The sequence below is a fragment of the Neofelis nebulosa genome, chromosome 7, assembly GCF_028018385.1.
Source record: "Neofelis nebulosa isolate mNeoNeb1 chromosome 7, mNeoNeb1.pri, whole genome shotgun sequence".
NCBI classification, from domain to species: Eukaryota; Metazoa; Chordata; class Mammalia; order Carnivora; family Felidae; genus Neofelis; species Neofelis nebulosa.
Window position 1 is genome coordinate 40,545,845 of NC_080788.1, and position 20,722 is coordinate 40,566,566.

Genomic DNA, 20,722 nt, shown 5'->3' on the forward strand with positions numbered 1-20,722 from the left:
AGAATCTGAAGTAGGTTCCAGGCTCTGAGCTGTCGGCACAGATCCAGATGCAGGGCTGGAGCCCATGAAATATGAGATCATGACCTGAGCTGAAGTCGGACGCTTAACCGACTGAGCCACCCAGGCACCCCAAGAAGCACAAGACTTCTATTCACAAAACTACAAAACATTGCTGAAAAAAAAATTTTTAAAGATCTAGATAAATGGAAAAACACCCCTAAGTACATAGGGTTTCCTTTGAATGTGATGAAAATGTTTTAAATTGATTGCAGTGATGGTTATACATATCTGTGACTATATTAAAAACTATTGAGTTTTACACTTTAAATGGGTGAATTGTGTGGGCTGTAGATTATATTTCAGTAAAGCTTTTTTTTAAAAAAAATATGAAAAGGAAATAAACAGGGGTGCCTGGCTGGGTCAGTTGGAAGAACATGGGACTCTTGATCTCAGGGTCCTGAGCTTGAGCCCCATATTGGGGTAGAGATCACTAAAAATAAATCAACTTTAAAAAAAAAAGAAGCAAACACAATGCCATGGAACTAGATAGATCAACTTGCTCTGTAGAATGCCCAGACCCTGAGAATTGCATCTTCATAGGGTTTCCCAAACCCTGTTGCGATGTGGGTGTTTTACTATGATTTTCATTTCATGTGAGAAAACATATCCAGAAAGCACATTTCATGTTTTTATTCAACAAACAATCCTTGAGGCCAAGGAGTTGGCCTTGTCTAAGGGGTCACAGTGAAGAAGAGGCGGAATGAAGGAGGGTTCCCAGGTCTCCTGCCCCACTGCTGCCAGCTCTGCCTTTCTGGGCCTGAGCTTCAGCAGCCATGTTAATTCCTGGGTCCCATAAGGTCCTGGGGGTACTAGGGGTCTTGTCTGAGGACATAGGGTCTAAAACACTTTTCCATGTGTCTGGACCAGTCCGGTCTTCGCAGCAACCAGAGGTTTGATATGGACTCCTGGGAGCAGTCAGCGCTCATTGCCTGACCTGGGAAGCCATGTGGTGTCTGGGAATCCGGTATTGTTCTTCCTCCCGAAGTCATAGATACAGTGCAAAGTCATGGACCACCTCTTCCCTGAACCCAGAGTCCTGCTCATCCTGGACAGGGAAGGAGGGGAAGCGCTTCTCTCAGAGGATGCTGGCGTATGGGAGTTGGGGGCATGGTACCGAGACCGGCTTCATGGTCTAGGAATTAGCAATTACTTGTGCTTAGATTTCCATGTGACCATGAGGCCAAACTGGGGTTTTCTCTATTGGGGTTGTGAATTGGGAATCTAGTCCCTTCCCTCCTGCAGTTAGGTCAATTTCCCCTCTGGCTTCCCCCATTACTTTCTTTGCCAGGCTGTCTTTCTGACAAGACCCCAAAGGAAAATCTTGCCACACCCATGAGAGGCCAGAGACAAGCAATGCAGTGAATTCTGGAGGTTGAAAAGCCGAGGAAAGGTCTTTTGGTTTTCAGACTTGGATGTGAATTCCAGATTCACCCCCATCTGGCTGTGGGTAAGCAGTGCAGCACTTTAAGACGTGTTAAATGGCGCTGCCAGTTTTGGAGGGAAACGATTCAGGAGGCCTAGGTCGTTAGCAATTCCCCAGGCGAGACAAACAGGCTCAGTCCACGAAGCTTGAACAAAGGTAAATCCAAGGGCGGGTCAAAGGGCGCCCGGGCTAGTCCCCAGCAAGGGCTTCTGTGAGGACAGCACGCAGGGGCGTAGGCGACTCCACCGGGGCCGCACACCTTGCGTCTGGGGACCCTCCGGGTCTCGCGGGGCGACACACCCGGCACCAGCGAGGAGGAGGGCGCGGGAAGGGGCGGGCCTTCGGCTGGGCTGGGAGGAGCGCGGAGCAGCGTGGGGAGCGTGGCAGCTAGGGGTTGTAGGCCAGGGCGCGCAGCCGGGCGTCCGCCCCGGAGTCCATCCCGCAGGCAGGGCACCACGAGCGGACGTGCACGGCAGGCGGAACGCAGGCGGCGCCGGGGGCAGCCGGGCGAGCGCCGGAGCTTCGGAGGCGCCGTACTGGAGGCGGAACAGGAAGGCACGGGCGGCACCGCAGCTTCGCCCGGAGCGGAGGGGGGAGGGGGGTCTTCCTCGGCTTCCCCCTGGGGGTGTCCTCCCTCCCCCCGCCCCAGGCTCCTGCAGAGGACACGTGTCAGCACGTTCCCGCCGTTGTCGTCTCATCCCATGTCATAGCCCCTCCCCCAGGCCTGGGACACCCCCCCTCCGGGCCCCATTATCCCCAGGCCCAACCCCCTAGGCTGACCTGCGGGCCCAGCCGGGTGCCTCTACTCGCCTGGTGGGTCTCCTCGGGCAGCGAGCACACCGGCCCGGCCCCCCGCCTAAGACACTCGTCAGCACGTTCTTACCCCGGTCGCTCTTCCCTCGGCCTAGCTCCACCCCGGGCCTGGGAACCCTGGTCTCCTCTGGCCCATTGTCCCTGGGCCCAGCTCCGCGCTGACCGCAGGCTCGGCCCTAGCCCGTGACCCGCGCGTCTCCCCCGGCAACGCGCCGCCACCCGGATGCAGCCAGCAGGCTGGGCGGCCGTCAGGGAGGCGGTGGGCCGCGACATGCTGGCCGCTGACCTCCGTTGCAGCCTCTTCGCCTCGGCGCTGCAGAGCTACAAGCGCGACTCAGTGCTGCGGCCCTTCCCTACGTCCTATGCCCGCCACGACTGCAAGGACTTTGAGGCCCTGGTGAGTGTGCTTCCTTCCACCCCTTCCCGTGCTGTCCTCTGCATCCCAGGCCACGTGGCCTGGGGACCCGTATTAGTAAACATACCAGCCCCCAGACTTAACGTTCCTAGCTAGGCCTTAGGGAAGGTTTCCATGAACTCAGAATACTCACCCATACCCTAATATCGACACACTTGGTGTCTGCCTTGTTCATGACAAGTGACTCCCAGGAGTGAAGTGAAGAATTCAGTAGTTGCATAGACCTCCACAAAATTTCCTAGCATGGCCAACAGTAGGGTGTTGATCTGAATCAGATGGTTCTGCTAAATCAGAACTTACCCATCCCTTTGCCAATAATAAGATACCAAAAATCACTAAAGATACCCAGACTTCAAATGAGGTTATATATGGGCAGTACTTTTATAAACTGTAACATACAGTACACATGTAAGCTGTTATTCTCCTATGAATCATAAGGCACTTAATTTCTTACAGAGTTCACCTAAAGGTCAGCATTCCAGGTATCAATTGTCTTTGTAATTCAAATATTTGGAATTACCTAGAAAAAATGTAATTTACCAAAATTGATTCTAAAAGAAAGAGAAAATCAAAATAACCTATAATCATTAAAGACATTGAATTAGTAAAGATTTTCCCTTAAAGAAAACTCCAGGCCTAGCTGGTTTCCTTGGTGCATTCTACCAAGCAATGAGGGACTAAGTGTTTCCAGTTTAACTTTGTGTAAAATTCTTCCAGAGTATTGAAAAAGAAGCTAGTATAACCTTGATTTAAATCTGGTAAATACAAGAAAAGAAAATTATAGGCCAATGTCACTCAGGAGTATAAGTGTAGAAATCCTCTATAAAGTATTATGATCCTGAATCTAGCAGTGTATAAAAAGAATTCTTCATTAACAGAGTGGATTTCTCCCAGAAATCAAAATTAGTTAAACATTAAAAAGAAATCATTTGGGGTGCCTCAGTGGCTCAGTTGGTTAAGCATCCGACTTCTGCTTAGGTCATGATCTCACGGTTTGTCAGCTTGAGCCCTGCATCAGGCTCTCTGCTGTCAGTGAGCCAACTTCAGATCCTCAGTCCCCCTTGCCCCCTGCCCCTCTCCCACTCTCACACAGTCAAAAGTAAACAAACTTTTAAAAAGTCAATGAATGTTATGAACTATGTTAAAGATTAAGGGAGATGTTTAGAATCAACAGATGTTTAGAATTTTCTCTGATGAGGTGGTCAGTGTTGGGTTCCCTCTTTGCTATCACTCTCAGGAGGTCTAGGGACAAAGACCCAGCCTCTTGTCCATTGCAGCCCAGGCTGGGGATGTGTTAAGAACACCACAGTGCACAGGTATTTCAGAGTACAGGGAGCAGGAGTTTGGAGAAAGATAAGCCAACTGACTTCCCCCATGGTTTATTCTGAAAATTCAGATGTTCAATTTTGTGAGTTTCTGATACCAGAGCCTTGGGGATGAAACTTCCTTCGCTTTTGTCAGTAGATGATATGCCTTCTGTGGGCCAGGTGCTAAGGATGCAGAATTAAAGACTCAAGGAGAGGTTAACAAGGTGTTCAGCTGTACTGTGGGTAAGCTCTATATATATAATATGGGAGTCCAGAGCCAGAATCCCAGTCCTTGATAGTGGACTGGAGTCAGGCAGCATTAAGTAGAGGCAGTGGCTGATGGCATGATGAGTCCCTAGGGACATGGAGGAATCGAAGGAGCAGAGAAGAGGAAAGGGGTATTCTAGAAGGAGTATCAGGATGGGCAGAAAGCCAGGTGCTCATCGAGAAGGACAAGTCTGTACTTTAGTGTGGTTCTCGTGGGGGAACACGAAGAGATGAGGTAGACTGGAGTAAAGAGGACTGAGCATGTCTTACCAAGATGTGTTGATTTTATTCTTGGACAGGGGAGGGTATTGGTGAGATCCAGGATGCATTTCTGAAAGACCCCTGGGGTGGCAGGGTGAGAGGAGGATCTGTTCAGGATGGGTAGACAGAGGAGGAGAGATTGGGGTCAGAGGAACCAAACTCACTAGAGATGGTACCCTACAATGCACCTTGTTAATTTTTACCAAGAAACATCCAAGTGGACTAGAATGTTCAGTGTGCTCTTTTCCTGTCTTCTTGGCAAAAAGAATAAGGTTTGTTTGATGAATATGGGATGAATGCAAAGGGAGCTTTGTAATTGTTTGGATTTCTTCACACTCTATAAAAATTTGTTTAAAGAGTATTCATTTATGTTTTTTTAAAGTTTTTTTTCATGTTTATTTATTTTTGAGAGAGTGAAAGCGAGAGACAGAGTGCAAGCAGGGGAGGGGCAGAGAAAGAGGGAGACACAGAATCTGAAGCAGGCTCCAGGCTCTGAGCTGTCAGCACAGAGCCCCATGCGCAGCTTGAACTTGTGGACGTGAGATCATGACCTGAGCCGAAGTTGGACTCTTAACCAAGTGAGCTACCCAGGTACCCCTACTTATGTGATTTCTACACCCACGGTGGGACTCAAACTCATGGCCCTGAGATCAAAAGTTGTACTCTTTGAGCCAGCCAGAGGCCCATAAAATTTAATTTTGCAAATAGTGGTTGGATATATTTTTGTTATAAAAAATACAAACGAGGGGCGCCTGGGTGGCTCAGTCGGTTGGGCGGCCGACTTCGGCTCAGGTCATGATCTCGCGGTCCGTGAGTTCGAGCCCCGCGTCGTGCTCTGTGCTGACAGCTCAGAGCCTGGAGCCTGTTTCAGATTCTATGTCTCCCTCTCTCTGACCCTCCCCTATTCATGCTCTGTCTCTCCCTGTCTCAAAAATAAATAAAACATTAAAAAAAAAAAATTAAAAAAAAAAATACAAACGATACCAATAAAGGAAAAGTGCCCCTGATAGAGCCCACCCGATTTCACATCCCTCCCCATAGGTATCTGTGCTCTCAGTTTAAGGCACTTCCTTCCTTCCTCTCATACCTGTAAGTCCCTTGGGAGAGCATTGGCAATTCAGGTAGCCCCAAATAGCCACTCCTTTATAGTGACAGACTGTCCAGCCATGGGGCGCACTGTGCCACCTCTAGACAGTGCACCCTTTCTCTTGAGGGCCACTGGAGAAACATGGACAGATTCTTACCACCTTGTTCTGTCGCCATATTCCTTATATGGGCACCATTGTTAGGGAAACTAGCCCAGGCTGAACAGCTTCTTGGCTGTCTGTAGGCATGGTTTTAATGAGCAGTTTCTCAGGAGAAAGCCACTCACCAGGCAGGGCCTGGCATGTCGATGGCTGGGGGCATGCACACATTCTTAAATAAGTATACTTTAGGTTTCGTTTTGCCACGTGTTACATGAATTACAGGAAAGATGCAGAGAACTTGGCATCTGGACCTGTATCTGATCCAGAGATTAGCTTTTTAAAATTATTAAGTAAACTCTACCCCCCCCACCCCCCCTTACACGGGGCTGGAACTCACGATCCCGAGACCAAGAGCCACAGGCTCCACCGACCTACTGAGCCAGCCAGGCACCCCTCAAAGGTTAGTTTTTAAAGAAAATGGAATCAGGTCCAGAGTTGTCCTTCTGGATTATATTGTGGTTAGCTAAAGAAGGAAGGTAGGGAGCTGTTAAAAAGTCTCTTATTGTTAGCTGAAGCACTTGGGAACACTTTCATTTCATTTCATTTTCATTGTATCATTTTCAGCCACTTTTAATTCATTTTCTCAGCACTATGAGGTGTCATTACACACCTATCACACATGTGTTGCAGTTTCCAAAATTTAGGACTCTGGCTGAATTACTTTATTGACTGTTGCTTTCCTGGGAACATCCCTTGCTGAACCAAGCTTTGGCTTTAGGAATGGCTCTGGCCTTATTTCATCACAGCACCCAAATTGTCTCTTACCTCTCATGCCTTATTTGGAGGACATTTCTATTCTTTTTTTTTTTTTTTTTTTTTAATATTTATTTTTGAGAGAGAGAGAGAGAGAGATACACACACACACACACACACACACACACACACACACACACACACACAAGAATCCAAAGCAGGCTCCAGGCCCTGAGCTGTCAGTACAGAGCCTGACACAGGGCTTGAACCCACAAACCTGGGCTCGAACCCACAGTCTGTGAGATCATGCCCTTCAGCCACCCAGGTGCTCCAGGACATTTCTATTCTGAGTCAGCTCTTTGATTTTGCACTGGGAGTTCTTTGTATTCCCAGGGCCTGGCCTGAGAGCTGCTTATCAGATATTTGAAGAATCAAATTAGGTATGTGCTGATTGCCTCCAGCTGAGGGTTTCTGACTTTGTTCCTTGGGAAAAGGGTTGGCTAAGCTCTTATCAGGTCAGAGCATTTCTAAGATTCTTGGGATGTCCTGTAGCCATGACCATTGGCTCCCAAACTTCAGGTTGAGCTATCCTGGGCACAGTTCATGTTCCTGAGTCACTTGACACAGAATCTTGTCATTGGCGTCACAACTGGTTTTTGTTTTGTTTTTCCCCCCGTAAATATCATGCCCTGGTTCACCATTAGCCTGAAGACCCTTTCTGAGGGTAGGAGGTCAGGAGGAATGGCTCCTTTGTATCAATTCCAGACCCTTGCCACCCATTGTGTGCTTGAGGACCAGCAGCATCGGCATCACTTGGAAGCTAGTTAGAAGTGCAGAATGTTGGGCCCCACCCCAGACCTACCCAATCAATACCTACATTTTAACAAGATTCTTGGTTCATTCCCTTTTAGCACCTCCACCCACATCTAGTAATTATGACCTCTGGCATCTTCCTAGACAAGGATCTTTTTTTTTTTTTCCAGATGTTTTTCTTTCTTGCTGTCAGCCCTTCTGCTTAATAACTAAACCTGAGTATCCCCACCTTTTCCTAGTGATAAGAATCACCTACGGCAGCTTCTGTAAACACATTCTTAGGCCTCCTCATCAGGAGATTATGATCTGGTTGCAGAGTGCCCACTGGGCTGCCCTGTCACTTCCTCACTCAAAGCAAAGACATGAGTTGTCTCTTTCCAGGGTCATTGGCCCTCCCTTTCCTCCACTCATCTCCTCCTGGTTCCCTGCCCTTGTCCTCTCTGTTACCCAAACCACCTGTTTCCTGAGACACTTCTTTTCTCAAACCCCTGCCACCACCCAGCATGGCCCACTGTTCAAGCCCTGCCCAGGCTCCTCAGCCCCTGCTCCAACTAAATACTTCTTTATTTCTCACAGCAGAGGCTGCAAAAGTGTGGTCTGTGGGATGACACGCTTTATTTGTTCTTCTGACCTTTTAGAAATTGGGAAATTAAAAAAAAAAAAAAAAAGAACAAGCAGGAGTTTGGTGATTTCTTTTTAAAAGAAAAACATCTGAGGCTCCATAGCCTGGATAGAAGTCACCCTTCGGCAGAACTTGGCTGCAGCTGGGTGTTGGTGGCTGGGTCCCTTGTTAAGCCAGGGGGTTCCAGTTCAACACTGTCCTCACCTCGCTTTCCTAGACTCCCCCCATACTCATTTGCATCATCCCTCTGGCTCTGGGTGCTTTTAAGTCTGGGACTACCTTTTGCCTGTCTACCATGCTTTGTACCACTGGGAGTGCCCTCTGCTCTGTCTCTTGGAATCCTCCCCACCACTCCCATCCTAGCCACTCCGTAAACCCTCCCCTCTGCCTTCTCCCCTAAACCCCCAGAAATGCCTTCCTTCCTCCTGAACTCTCATTCTCCTCAGTCAAGTTTTTGGTAAGTGCCTTCTGCTGTCAAGCACTGTGGTTTGTCACTCTTGTCTGCATGGAGGGTTTTCCACCTCCTGACCCTGCTCCGTTCTACAAGTTACATACACCTTTCTCCGTCCCTGTGACAGGGCTTAGGCTCAGCCAGTAGCTCTCTTGGTTGTATTAGCTTCCCAAGCAGCCTCTTAAAGTTCTGCTGGAATTGCTCCTTTGGGCTAAAATAGTCCGTTATAAATTTCTCCATTGAAGGGCGCCTGGCCGGCCCAGTCAGTGGAGCATGTGACTCTTGATCTCAGTGTTGTGGGTTTGAGCCCCATGCTGGGTATAGAGATTACTTAAAATCTTTAAAATACATACATACATACATTTATTTCTCCATTGATTTGGTAGGAGAGACTCCCAGAGAACAGGCTCTGGAGTCAGCCTGCCTGGCTTCATGTCTCTGCCCTGCCATTGAATGAATAGCTGTGCAGCCCTGAGCATGGTGCTTACGTTCTCCAAACCTGTTTCCTCCCTCCTTTAAAACAGGCTGTCGTGATATAAAGAATTGGGGCACCTGGGTGGCTCAGTTGAGTGTCCAACCTCGGCTCGGGTCATGATCTCGCAGTTGGCGAGTTCAAGCCCTGCATCGGGCTCTCTGCTGTGAGCATGGAGCCTGCTTCGGATCCTCTGTCTCCCTCTCTTTCTCTGCCTCCCCCGCTCACTTTCTCTGTCTCTCTCAAAATAAATAGATAAACTTAAAAAAAAAAACAAAAAAAAACAGGCTGTTGTGAGGATAAAATGAGATGATGCATGCACGGCATCTAGCCCAGTGCCTGGTTCATGATAAGACCTTAATACATAGCAGCAGTTACTCTCTTGTTCTGAACTTCATGCCAGCTTCTAGGCCAGTTGCAGGGGGTCCAGCAGGATACATAAGATGTGGCTGGCCCTCAGGAAGTGTTTGTCCCAACCAGATTTGAGGTGGCCCCAGAGAATCAAGTACCAGCATGGGATTCTGCATGGAGCGGTGGGGAGCACAGAAGTCATGGGTGGTCAGGGACAGGGGAGGTGACTTTGAGCTGGCCTTGAAGATGTGAAATGTTACACTAGGCAGCTGCAGAAGCATAGAGGAAAGACATAGGGCAGTTGATGAACAGCATGGGGGCAGCAGGTGTGAAGTTTGTGGTGAGAGGTGTTAGGCAGAGAGGCCAGCCAGACCAGATGCAGAAGGGTCTTGTTAAGGGAAGTGTAAGGATAAGCCACCTAGTTACATTTGAATTTCAGATAAGTAACAGATAATTTTGAAAGTGCAATTATGCCTTCAGTATTGTACAGGTTATACTTATACTAAAAAAATTGATTTTGTTGTTTATCTGAAATTCACACTTAACTGAGCAGACTGTATTTTATCGGGCAACTTTACTTATATGGCTCATTCCTCAAAGGCCCTGCCAAAATGCAGACAGGTTTTGGTCATAAGAGGAAGACTCCTGTTAACTTGTTGGATAAGGTTTATTTTTCAGAGTAGCTTGAAAAGTGAAATGGGACATACGGGAGGTCGTTTGAGGGATTAAAGAGTGGACAGGGGCGCCTGGGTGGCGCAGTCGGTTAAGCGTCTGACTTCAGCCAGGTCACGATCTCGCGGTCCGGTCCATGAGTTCGAGCCCCGCGACAGGCTCTGGGCTGATGGCTCGGAGCCTGGAGCCTGTTTCCGATTCTGTGTCTCCCTCTCTCTCTGCCCCTCCCCCGTTCATGCTCTGTCTCTCTCTGTCCCAAAAATAAATAAAAAAGTTGAAAAAAAAAATTAAAAAAAAAGAGTGGACAAAGTGGGCAGGACACACAGGGGCCCTATCTGGGCAGGTAGCACTGAGAGGGCGTGGGTTCTGGAAGAGATCTTGCTCCAGGGGGAGGCCAAGGTCCAGCTCAGAGCCAGGAGGGATGTCTCCCACTTTCCCAGACTGAACCCATAAAAGGGGCCTGGCTTAGCTAACTGTCCTTTTGCTGCTCCCTGTGTTCTGGACTATTGGCAAGGGCTGTGGCTCACAGGTGGGATTTGAGAACAGGAGTGATGGGGACAGTAATCGTGGGAAGGAGGGCTGAGCTCTGGCTCTGGGATAACAAGTGTGGATCAGGAGTAGAAAAGAAGGTCAGAGGAGGCCACAGGCTGCTGAGGGGTGTCCTCTGGATTGTGCAGGTAGCAGGCTGTGGGGATGGCCCCCGGAGGGTACTGTCAGTGGCTCTCTATTGCCTATAGAACAAAGCCCCGAATCCGCAAGGTGGGTCAAGGCCTTCATAGACTGATGTTACCTTCTCACTCCTGTTCCTTCTGGAGACCCCTCCCCCATACTCTAGCCTCCAGCCACATGGAACTCCCTGCAGCTAAGGAGGACAACAGTTGTGGCACTCCTACTAACACAAGAGCACTTAATACCCTCCTACTGCTCTAACGCGGTGTTTGTTTAACCTGATTAACCTTCACAGGGATCTCGTGAAGAGGCTACTAATACTATCCAAATTGTATGTTCGAGGAAACTGAGACACACACAGGATTCAAGGTCTGACAGTTCACAGGAGAGGTCAAATGACTCACCCAGGTCACACAGCTAGTAGGGGTTTAAGAGCCCAGGTTTAGACCCAGGTTGCCTGGGACAAGAGCCTGCACACTTCACCAAGTCACCATCCATCTCCCTGACTACACACCGTACTTTCCTGCTTCTGCTCCTTTGCATTTGAAGCCCAGGTCACAGGGCATCTCCTCTGTGAAGCTTTCCTGACAACCCCTTATTCCCCCAGCCCTCACTTAGCAAAAGTCCTGCCTGGTCCCCTTAGTAGTTAGTATACATCTTTGTTATGGCAAGGAATAGATTTCAGTCATAATTTTTTACCTTTCTGACTCCCCCACTGTGGAGCAGCAATACTCATGGAGCATTTACACACCCACACATCCACGGTTTTTAACTGGATCCTCACTGATGCTCCACAAGGCATATAGAGATTGTTGTATTAGAAGTCTGAGGCTAGTGATTGATTCTTTGGAAATAGAGACAGGAATAAAGCAATCCTGAAATGTTTCTGATTTTCTACAACAGAGTTAAGAAACAAAATCCTCAAGGTCAGCAACAGCCAGCTTTCTAGACAAATGGAGAAGAAAAGAAATGGACATGTTTAGATCTACTACTTTCTTTCATCTTCTTGGCAACCTGACATGGAAGCAGCGGGGATTCTGTGTTAGAGGAGTTTGAGGTACAGCCTCAGGTCCTGAGGTCCAGTGCTTTGCCTACAGACCAGGAATTCAAACCCAGATCTGTCTGCTCTTTCCTCTACACCCAGGAAAGAGAATTAGAAAAACACAAGATAGGGGCACCTGGGTGGCTCAGTCAGTTGAGCGTCCAACTTTGGCTCATGTCATGATCTCACAGTTCTGAGTTCAAGCCCCATGTCAGGCTCTGTGCTGACAGCTCAGAGCCTGGAGCCTGCTTCCGATTCTGTGTCTCCCTCTCTCTCTCTGCCCCTCCCCCACTTATGCTCTGTCTCTCTCTCTCTCTCTTTCTCTGTCAAAAATAAATAAATGTTAAAAAAAAAAAAAGAAAGAACAAGGAAAACGCAAGATAGTCCTCAGCCTCCAGGAGTCTTAGCCATACAGGGGAGGGATTATTGGGACTGAGGGGTTTCGGGTTTAGAGGAGAGAGGGGTGCCTGGGTTAGTAGAGGTGGAGGAAGGAGCATCCCAGGGGACTGAATGAGCAAAGCTTGGAGGTGGTACAACCCAAGCTATGTTCACTCAACATTAGTCTGTAGTGTTTTAAATGCCATGCTGGAGAGATTTGGCTCCTAGTGAGCTGTAATTTCTGAGCAAAAGCTATAGAACCTTGTAGCTTTCTGTAAATCCAGGTCCCCTGTCCCTTATAAGAAATCCTGGCATCAGATGTGTTTCTCAATTCAGATTCTGCCCAATTTTACAAAGGTAATAATGTGTTGCACCCACACAACTAAACTTCCTGACTGTTCACATGGGGCACCAGCCTAAACAGGATGGTTCTTGGAGACAATGACACTCACTGCAGGGCAGCATCGGCATTCTGTTCTTGCTTAAGTCCCCATAGCAGCCCACACAGAGGTCCAGGAGCTTGTCTTTACCTCCTGAGAGTGACAGCTGAGGTGTAAGGAGCGGGGTGGGGGAGTGCCTACCTAAATGAAGCTCCATGTTCCACAGGGGCTGAGCTCTCTTGTAAGAACACCGTAGACACAGCTGCCAGAGTCCTCACAAAAAGTCACCACACTCAGGGAAACCCAAAGCCATGGATTGCCCACTCATAGTTTCTTCCAGTCCAGGTCCAGTTTACCATCCTGGGTCATTTTTACCATAAGGAGTGTTGCCTGGTTATGTACGTAGTTGACGTACTACTTCCATCTGGTCTCCAGGAGACAGGTTGACGGGAGGTTAACTGATGCTGAAGGGAAAAGGCCTTGATAGCCCTTTATCCACACTTGTATATACCATGTATTTGGTGACTCCTCCAGCAAGGTGGTATTCCATAATCAGACATTAATATTCCTGCAGCAAAATGTATCACATCAATAGTAATAGGAAGTGGGATAAGTACAGATTAAGGGCACCTGGGTGACTCAGTAGGTTAAGCGTTCGACTTCGGCTTAGGTCATGATCTCGTGGTTCATTGGTTCGAGTCCTGCGTCGGGCTCTGTGCTGACAGCTCAGAGCCTGGAGCCTGGAGCCTGCTTTGGATTCTGTGTCCTCTCTCTGCCCCTCCATGCTCACGCTCTGTCTCTCCCAAAAATAAATAAACTCTGTCTATTAAAACAAAGATTTTTTAAAAATCTTTAAAAAAAAGATTTTAAAAATAAAGACTAAGTGAACCTCACATCATCTCAGGTCAGGTTTTATAGCAAATGAGTTACAAAACAATGTTTCAGCATTCAGAGCTTTTAGAGTTTGGTATTTGGAAAGGGAATCCACACCTAGGTACACCTTTCTTCTTAAGAAATTCCTTGAAACATGAAAGGAGTGCAATTCTATGCTTTACCACCAGAGGGCCCCCTAGTTATCATTTGGTTCCAGATCCTTGCTAATGGAGATTTTTCCTCTTTTCAGCTTGCAGATGCCAGCAAGCTACCCAACCTGAAAGAACTTCTCCAGTCCTCCGGAGACAAAGACAAACGTGCCAGGGATCTGGTGAGCTGGATTTTATCCTCAAAGGTCCTGACAATCCACAGTGCAGGGAAGTCAGAGGTGAGACTTTGGTCTGTAGGACAGCACATTCCTAGAGCTAAAGGGCTCTGGGACCTCCTTGTGCACCAGAATGGCCTGGGAAGCTTGTTGAAAATACATATTCCTGGACCTTGCCCTGGGAGATGCTGATTCTGTGTCTGGAGTGGTCTCAGGAACTTGCACACTGGCAGTGCAAACCTGTGTTCCCCCTCTTACTGTGTACCTGGTGCAGGTTACTGGGTGCATTTCATTAACTCAGTTTCCTCATCTATAAAATGGGAACAATAATAGTATACTTCCACAGGGAACTAGCTGTGAGAATTGAATGACTTTTCACATTTAGAAGAATGCCTTAAGGCATTCTGCTAAGGGCTCAGTAAATGTTGGGTATCACAAGCACCCCAGGTAAATCCAGTAAGGGTGCACCCTTGACCACACCTTAAGAAACATTGGCCTCATCCAGTTGTTAGGAAACAGAGAGGCAGAACCGGAAGTAATGGAAAACTTTAGGCTCTGGGATCAAATCCCACTTCCATCCATTATTGAGTCTCCTTTTCCCTATTTATAAATTGTGAATATTAATAGCTAACTCAGAGGGGAGCTATGATAGAATGTATGCCACCCCCAGTACAGTTTCTGGCACAGATCAGACATTCTGTAATTCGGTTTCCCTTGCCTGTCCAGGATCTCCCAGGGACAGACTGGGATGGCAGGAACCTGAGTGTAGGAAGGCAGATCCCTGATCTGGTGCTCTTTTCTCTGAGCAGCAGTGGGGGTTTATCTGTACTGGTCTTTACTTAATTTTATTTTAAGAACATTTAATTTTACAAGCTCCTGCTCAAGACAGAAATCCTCCTTAAGTGGCATAGAATTTGGTACCTTTGATTCTGGTGTCTAGGGACGTCCATCTCTGTTGGTAAATGGTAAATAACACACAGAGTCCCACAGTGGGAGTCAGGAGATCCCTATTCAAGTCCATGCTGGGTTGCTAACTGCTAGATGATCCCTGGGTTTCACTTTTGTCATCTGCTAAATTTAGATTTATTCATTCTTCATGTGAGTATTAAGCACCTGCTAGATGTTGGCTGCTGTAGGTAAAGTAGATAAGGCAGTGCGACTCCTTGACTTTTCATTATGGACCAGTTAAGTTCCATTAAAATATGGAGTGTTGGCGCCATATGGAGTGAGGGTTTTCAGCCTTTTATCATGTCCAAGTAAGGACGTGAGGCTGCCATGTATCATCACTTTATAAAAGGATGTTTTAATATAAAAAAGGAGGATGTTCTCAAAAAAAGGACAATTCTTCCAAAGAAAGGATGGCAGGCAACCTTACAGCAGTATAAATCTATCTGTTACATTGTCCTTATTTTTCTCATTTAAACACAACCCAGAGAAAACTTTGCCACAGATTGGCTTTGGTCTATGACTTACTGTTTAGAAATCACTGAAAAGATGTCATCTCTGCCTTGAAAAGGATTATTGCCTTTTAGGAAGAGCTCATTCTTCTGTATCAATAGGTTTTGTGGCATGACAAATCATTCCAAAAACCTTGATTAAAACAACCTTGATTGTTTCTCATGATTCTGTGAGTGAGTTGGATTGTTCTTCTGGGTGGGGCAGGATGATCTAGTGTCTCAGTCTTCAGCTGGTATGTCTCACATGTCTCCATCTTCCGCTGGGGTGGCTGCTGTGGTTGGGCCCTCCTCTACGAGACTGTCACCCTCCTGAAAGCTAGCAGGGCTCATTCACATGGCAGTGAAGCGTTCCCAGCAGCAGATGGTTAAGGGTGAGCCCTTTCAAAGTCTGTTTGCTATATATTTGCCAAGGTCCCATTGGTCAAAGCAAGTCACATGGCCAAGCCCAGATTCAAGGTGGCACAGAGGTGCCACATCTTGATGGAGTCCTGGAATTCTACCTGCAGACTCACATTACAGAGGTGTGATAGACAAGGATGAGTGGAAAGGTTTTGGCCATTTTTGCAACTGATCACACCTTTCTACCTCCTGAGACTATTGTAAAGACAGAGTGCAGGAAAGGGATGTGACAGTGTTATGAAAACTAGGGGTGGTGTCTAGTTCAAAGGAGCAGTTTGTGCTTCTTGGCCTAGTGTGGGGAAAAACATTATTATAGGAAAGTAATCTTGAACTAGAAGCTCTAAGCTTATTTATAAATTGTTATCTTTATTCTCATGAAACTAGTTCTCGTGAGCAGACCCCATAGGAATTAAGCCCAAAGCTTTAGGAGGCCATTTTGGCAGCACAACTTAACAGCTTCCCCAATAAAATTGCGACTTCCTACATGTTTTCAAGTTCGAAAAGATCCAAAAGCTGACCGGTGCCCCTCACACGCCTGTCCCCGTGCCGGACTTCCTGTTTGAAATTGAGTACTCCAACCCAGCGAACGCCAAATTTTATGAGACCAAAGGAGAACGAGACCTAATCTACGCCTTCCACGGGAGCCGCCTCGAAAACTTCCATTCCATCATCCACAATGGGCTGCATTGCCACCTGAACAAGGTGGGGCCTAAGCCTAATGACATGAGGGTCAGAACCCTGGGGAGTTGCCTGGGGGAGGCTGGGGGGGATAGGTTCACTGAGGCCACACTCAGGTGTGGTCTGCAGACCAGCGCCTGGGAGCCTGTGAAAATGCAGAATCTTGAGCCCACCCTAGACCTTCTGAATTAGAACCTGCATTTTAACAAGATCTCTGTGTGATTCCTGTACTGATTACAGTTTAAGAACTATGGATTTAAAGATGGTTCCCAACCTTGGCTGCCCATTTAGAATCACTTGGGAAGCTTTTAAAAATCCCAATGCTTGGCTGTATCCCAGAAGAATTCAATCAGAATCTCTGGTGTGGGGCCCAGATAACAGTATGCTTTAAAAGCCAGGGGATCCCATGGGGCACCTGTGGCTCAGTCAGTGAAGCATCCAGCTCTTGATTTCAGATCAGGTCATGATCTCACAGCTCATGAGATCAAGCCCTTCATCAGGTTCTGTGCTGACAGCATGGACCCTGCTTGGGATTCTCTTTCCCTCTATGCCCCTCCCTTTCTCGTGCTCTGTCTCTCTCTCAAAATAAATAAATAAACATTAAAAAAATAAATAAAAGCCAGGTAATCCCACTATGTATCCAACCCTCCCTGTTCAGCATGGTCCCTCGTCCAGCTGCGCCACATCACCCAAGAGCTTGTCAGACATACGACATCTCAGGCACACCCCAGACCACATGATCAGAGATGACTTTAACAAGCTCACCAGGTGATTTGTCTGAAGTTTGAGAAGCACTTGCCTAGGGGACAGTCCAACAGAATCAGTCCTTAGAAATATTGAGGGATGCTCCAAGGAGAGGTCCTTTCCTCCCTTTTTTTTGGAGTCAAAACAGTGTCACTCACCCTTCTCTGGTGGCATTTATTTTGGCTCTTAGTGAGGTATAGGAAGACAAGTACACATAGGAGCCAGAAAGACCACCTTAGCCACTCTCTGTCCTGGGAAATTGCTTAACCTCTCTGAGCCTCAGTGTCCTCATCTGTAAAATAGGACGTTATCACCCACAGTCTCGTGTGCTGAGAGGATTAAAAAGTTTATATATGCAAAGGGCTCTTCCCGTTCTTAGACCCTAAGAAAGCAATGACTGCTTTTATAGGTGGATGGAGAGGGAATCTAGGCTAGTGGCAGGGCTGCAGCCTTTCCCTAGTCATGCCAACATCTGCCTCGTCTGAGGGGTTGGCTCCATGGCCATGGGCTCCGTTGTGGCTGATGCAGCCCTGAGGCTAGAGAGACTTCCAACACTACTGTAGCTGATTAGCGTGCAGTTGGGTTTTTTGTACGATGACGGGCCTGTTTATACTGGCTCTCGGCCTATTATTATGGCCAGGCTACTGGAATCTGGGGGGGCTCTGCTTCACAGCATAACTGGCCTTGGAGAAGTTGCCTGAAGATTACACCAGACCTTCTCTTCAGTGTCCAGGGAGTTTGCTGCTTAGAGACATCTTCTCGGAGTCCTTTGGTAAAGCGGATGCTCTTTTGGCTGCTTCTGTCTGGGTTTTCAGTGAGGGGCTTGCTTGAGGGAGCCTACTTGCCAGTTGAAGCTGTGAGATTGTTTTCATGGTACAGATACCCCAGCTTTCCCACTCTGGTGCGCCTCTGCTTACAGCAGTCTCGCTCAAGGCTCTTGAGTCTATGGAGTCTAGTCTGTGTATATATGGCAGCTATAGCTTAGAATGGGTGTAGAGTCAGATCAGACAACACCCAGGGTCCTTGGAGAAGGTCTGTGTCAGCTTTTGAGACATGGGGACACTGCCCAACTTGGCAAGGGGCTTCCCAAAGGTAAAGCAAAGGCTTGTTTCATTTCCCCTAAGCTTCACCTAACCAGCTGAGAATTGTAGAAGCCCAGTGCCACTGAATAGGACATTTCTCAGTTCCCAAGCATAGGCTGTTCAGAGAGCAGTTTGAGTTCACTTAACAGATCCTAATACTGCAGCCAAAAGATAGCAATTGAATTTGAACTTGAATTTCAAATTCCATCCATTGGTAACAGCTACCTGAGATGTTGTGTTGAGAAGGATTCTGAGTCAGTATGAATGAGTGCCATGATTGATATTTTTATGCTGGCCATCATGGTTGATTATAGACCCTTGGCCATGGTCTACCGTGGGCAAAAGATGTATTTGCTCTGCCTGCTGTAGTCTCAACTTGTAGGTATGTCTCCTGATATCCTTTTCTCTCATCTGACATGCTCCTTCATGGAGGACATCAAGTTAGCACCTACCGTTAGGGACCTGCCTCCTAGATTTTGGACATCTCCTTGGTTGACACCAACACAGAGTAAAACTTACCATGTCCCTAATATAGGCCTGCCCTATTTGGTTACAGTTTTTTGTCTGAGAGCTTCATTTCTTTTTCAAGTAGCGACTTAGATTACTTCCATCTTCAGGTGTGATCCCTCTCGCTGTGCATAAGTGTGTGACTTTGTTTTTGCAAGGCCATTGGTGTAACCATGCTAAATGCGTTCACGTAACAGGAATTGCTAATACATTATAATATAAACGCCCACCCCTCCGATGTGTCAGATGTCCTGCTCGATGCTTTATGTACATTATCTCATTGAATCATCCTCAACCTTATAGAGGAGATACTAACATCACCATTTTACAGATGTAGAAACTGAGACTGAGAGAGTTTATGTAACTTGCCAGCTCGTTGGAGGTATAGTCAGGATTCAAACTCAGGTCTGTTTGGACTCTTATACCTATGTTTTTCTCACTCAACCTTGACCATAGGAACTGCTAGTTTTCTGGGCTAGGTGGGCACATCCACAATTAGTTAAACTGTCATCAGATAGGAATGGGTTTACTAATAACCCTGTGATGATGTCATAGAATAATTTGATATTATATGCCTTTTACTGGGGATAAAGAGGCTTGAGAATTTTGTATTTACAACTCTGTTGAAGAAAGACCTGTGTCAGCTTGCTGTGCCAATTTTACATTCACCCAGCCTTGTTTCTTTTCTGTTGACCTCTGCCATTCCAGACATCCTTGTTTGGGGAAGGGACCTACCTCACCAGTGACTTGAGCCTGGCCCTCATTTATAGCCCTCATGGCCTTGGATGGCAGCACAGCCTCCTTGGCCCCATCCTCAGCTGTGTGGCTGTGTGTGAAGTCATTGATCATCCAGATGTCAAGTGCCAAATGAAGAAGAAGGGTGAGTGAGGACTTGGCCTGGACCTAGGCTGCAGGCCTCTGAGTGTGTAGGCTCTTGCCGTTGACCCATCTGTTGGGTGGATCACCCATTGCATGCAGAGGGATGAGCTGGGTCCAAAGCAATGTGGGACAGGGGCTTGCCTTCAAGGAGTGAACAGTCTCCTTGGGGATTGAGCACTTACTACAAGGTGGTGAGCACAGAGTGCCATGTGAGGAGGCTGATGAGGTCCACAAGGGCAGCTCACAGGAAGGTGCAATCAAACATTGTAGGTCCAAGTATTCAGGGGAAACTTTGGGGAGAGGTAAGATTTTTTTTTAATGTTTATTTATTTTTGAGAGAGAGGGGGGAAGGGCAAAGAGAGAGGGAGACACAGAATCTGAAGCAGGCTCTAGGCTCTGAGCTGTCAGCATAGAGCCTGACACAGGGCTTGAACCCACGAACGGCAAGATCATGACCTGAGCTAAAGTCAGACGCTTAACCAACTGAGCCACCCAGGTGCCCCGGGAGGAAGTGAGATTTGACAGATAAAAGGGAGCGTGTGAGGCCAGAGTGTGGGCTCCTTGAAGGCAGAAAGTGAGTTTTAGTCACTCTTGGGCACCTGATACCTGCAGAGAGCCTGAAACCTACTTGACATTCAGTAGGTATTCACTAAATAGAAGCTAAAGACGTGGATCCAGACCCTGTCCTCCAGGCTACTCTGGTATGTGCCTGAGCCCCCAGAGGATGTGAGAGGCAATTGAGGCCACAGAGAGTAAATCCTGGACTCTCTGGGGGAGTGGATGACTAGCTAGAGCTCAGTCCACTCCTCCGATATGTCTCTTAGAGTCTGTGCCTTGTGCGCCCTGCTGTTTTGCCCGCAAAGGCAGAAGAGTCGCAGAACTGTTATTCTAGTCTCCAGAAGTGGCCTGTTGGTTCCACTGAGAAAAGGAGAATTGAGGAAACTGTCTCTTCCTGGCCTCTAATGTAAAACAACTGGAATCCTGAGGAATGGCCCGTGTCTGACACTACCCTTCCACACCAGGCAGCATGAATATTTTGCATTTATAATTCTTAGGAAGTTAGCAAACTGTGACATCAACATCAAAACAAAACCTTGCAGAGTCTACTGTTGCACACAGCTTTGGCTTTGTTTGTTTGTTTGTTTGTTTGTTTTTATAAAGCTTCATCATATTATTAAAAGGAAAGTTTTAGGTTTTTTTGTTTTGTTTTGTTTTTTAAATAAATCTTGGTACAAAGCGTGGAACATAAGAGTTCTAAGAAGCTCAAAAATCCAGAATGATTAATTTAAAATGCCTAAGAGACTTGTTTTGGGTCAAGCCCTGTACCTAGGCCCAGATAATTTTTTTGTTATGGCCATCAGTCTGCTTCTTCCCTCTGCTTTTCCAACGCAGGTTTTTTTCCCCCTTGTCTCCCTTTTATCTTCCTGTTCCTTTTTCCCCTC

At 47.3% G+C, this 20,722-nt stretch overlaps 1 protein-coding gene across 4 annotated transcripts in view; it reads left to right on the top strand.

Moving 5' to 3' along the window:
• The first annotated feature begins 1,531 nt into the window (after window positions 1-1,531).
• PARP16 (poly(ADP-ribose) polymerase family member 16) overlaps window positions 1,532-20,722 on the top strand; it is a 29,207-nt gene continuing 10,016 nt past the window's right edge. The window contains exons 1-5 of one of the 4 annotated variants that reach the window (XM_058737363.1): window positions 1,532-1,639; window positions 2,392-2,693; window positions 13,460-13,597; window positions 15,886-16,092; window positions 19,110-19,281. In XM_058737363.1, the coding sequence (XP_058593346.1) occupies window positions 2,520-2,693; window positions 13,460-13,597; window positions 15,886-16,092; window positions 19,110-19,281 (691 nt within the window). In that variant the 5' untranslated portion in view covers window positions 1,532-1,639; window positions 2,392-2,519. Of the gene's footprint in view, window positions 1,640-1,826; window positions 2,694-13,459; window positions 13,598-15,885; window positions 16,093-19,109; window positions 19,282-20,722 lie in introns of those variants that run through there. The other 3 variants (XM_058737365.1, XM_058737366.1, XM_058737364.1) reach the window with 3 other exon arrangements.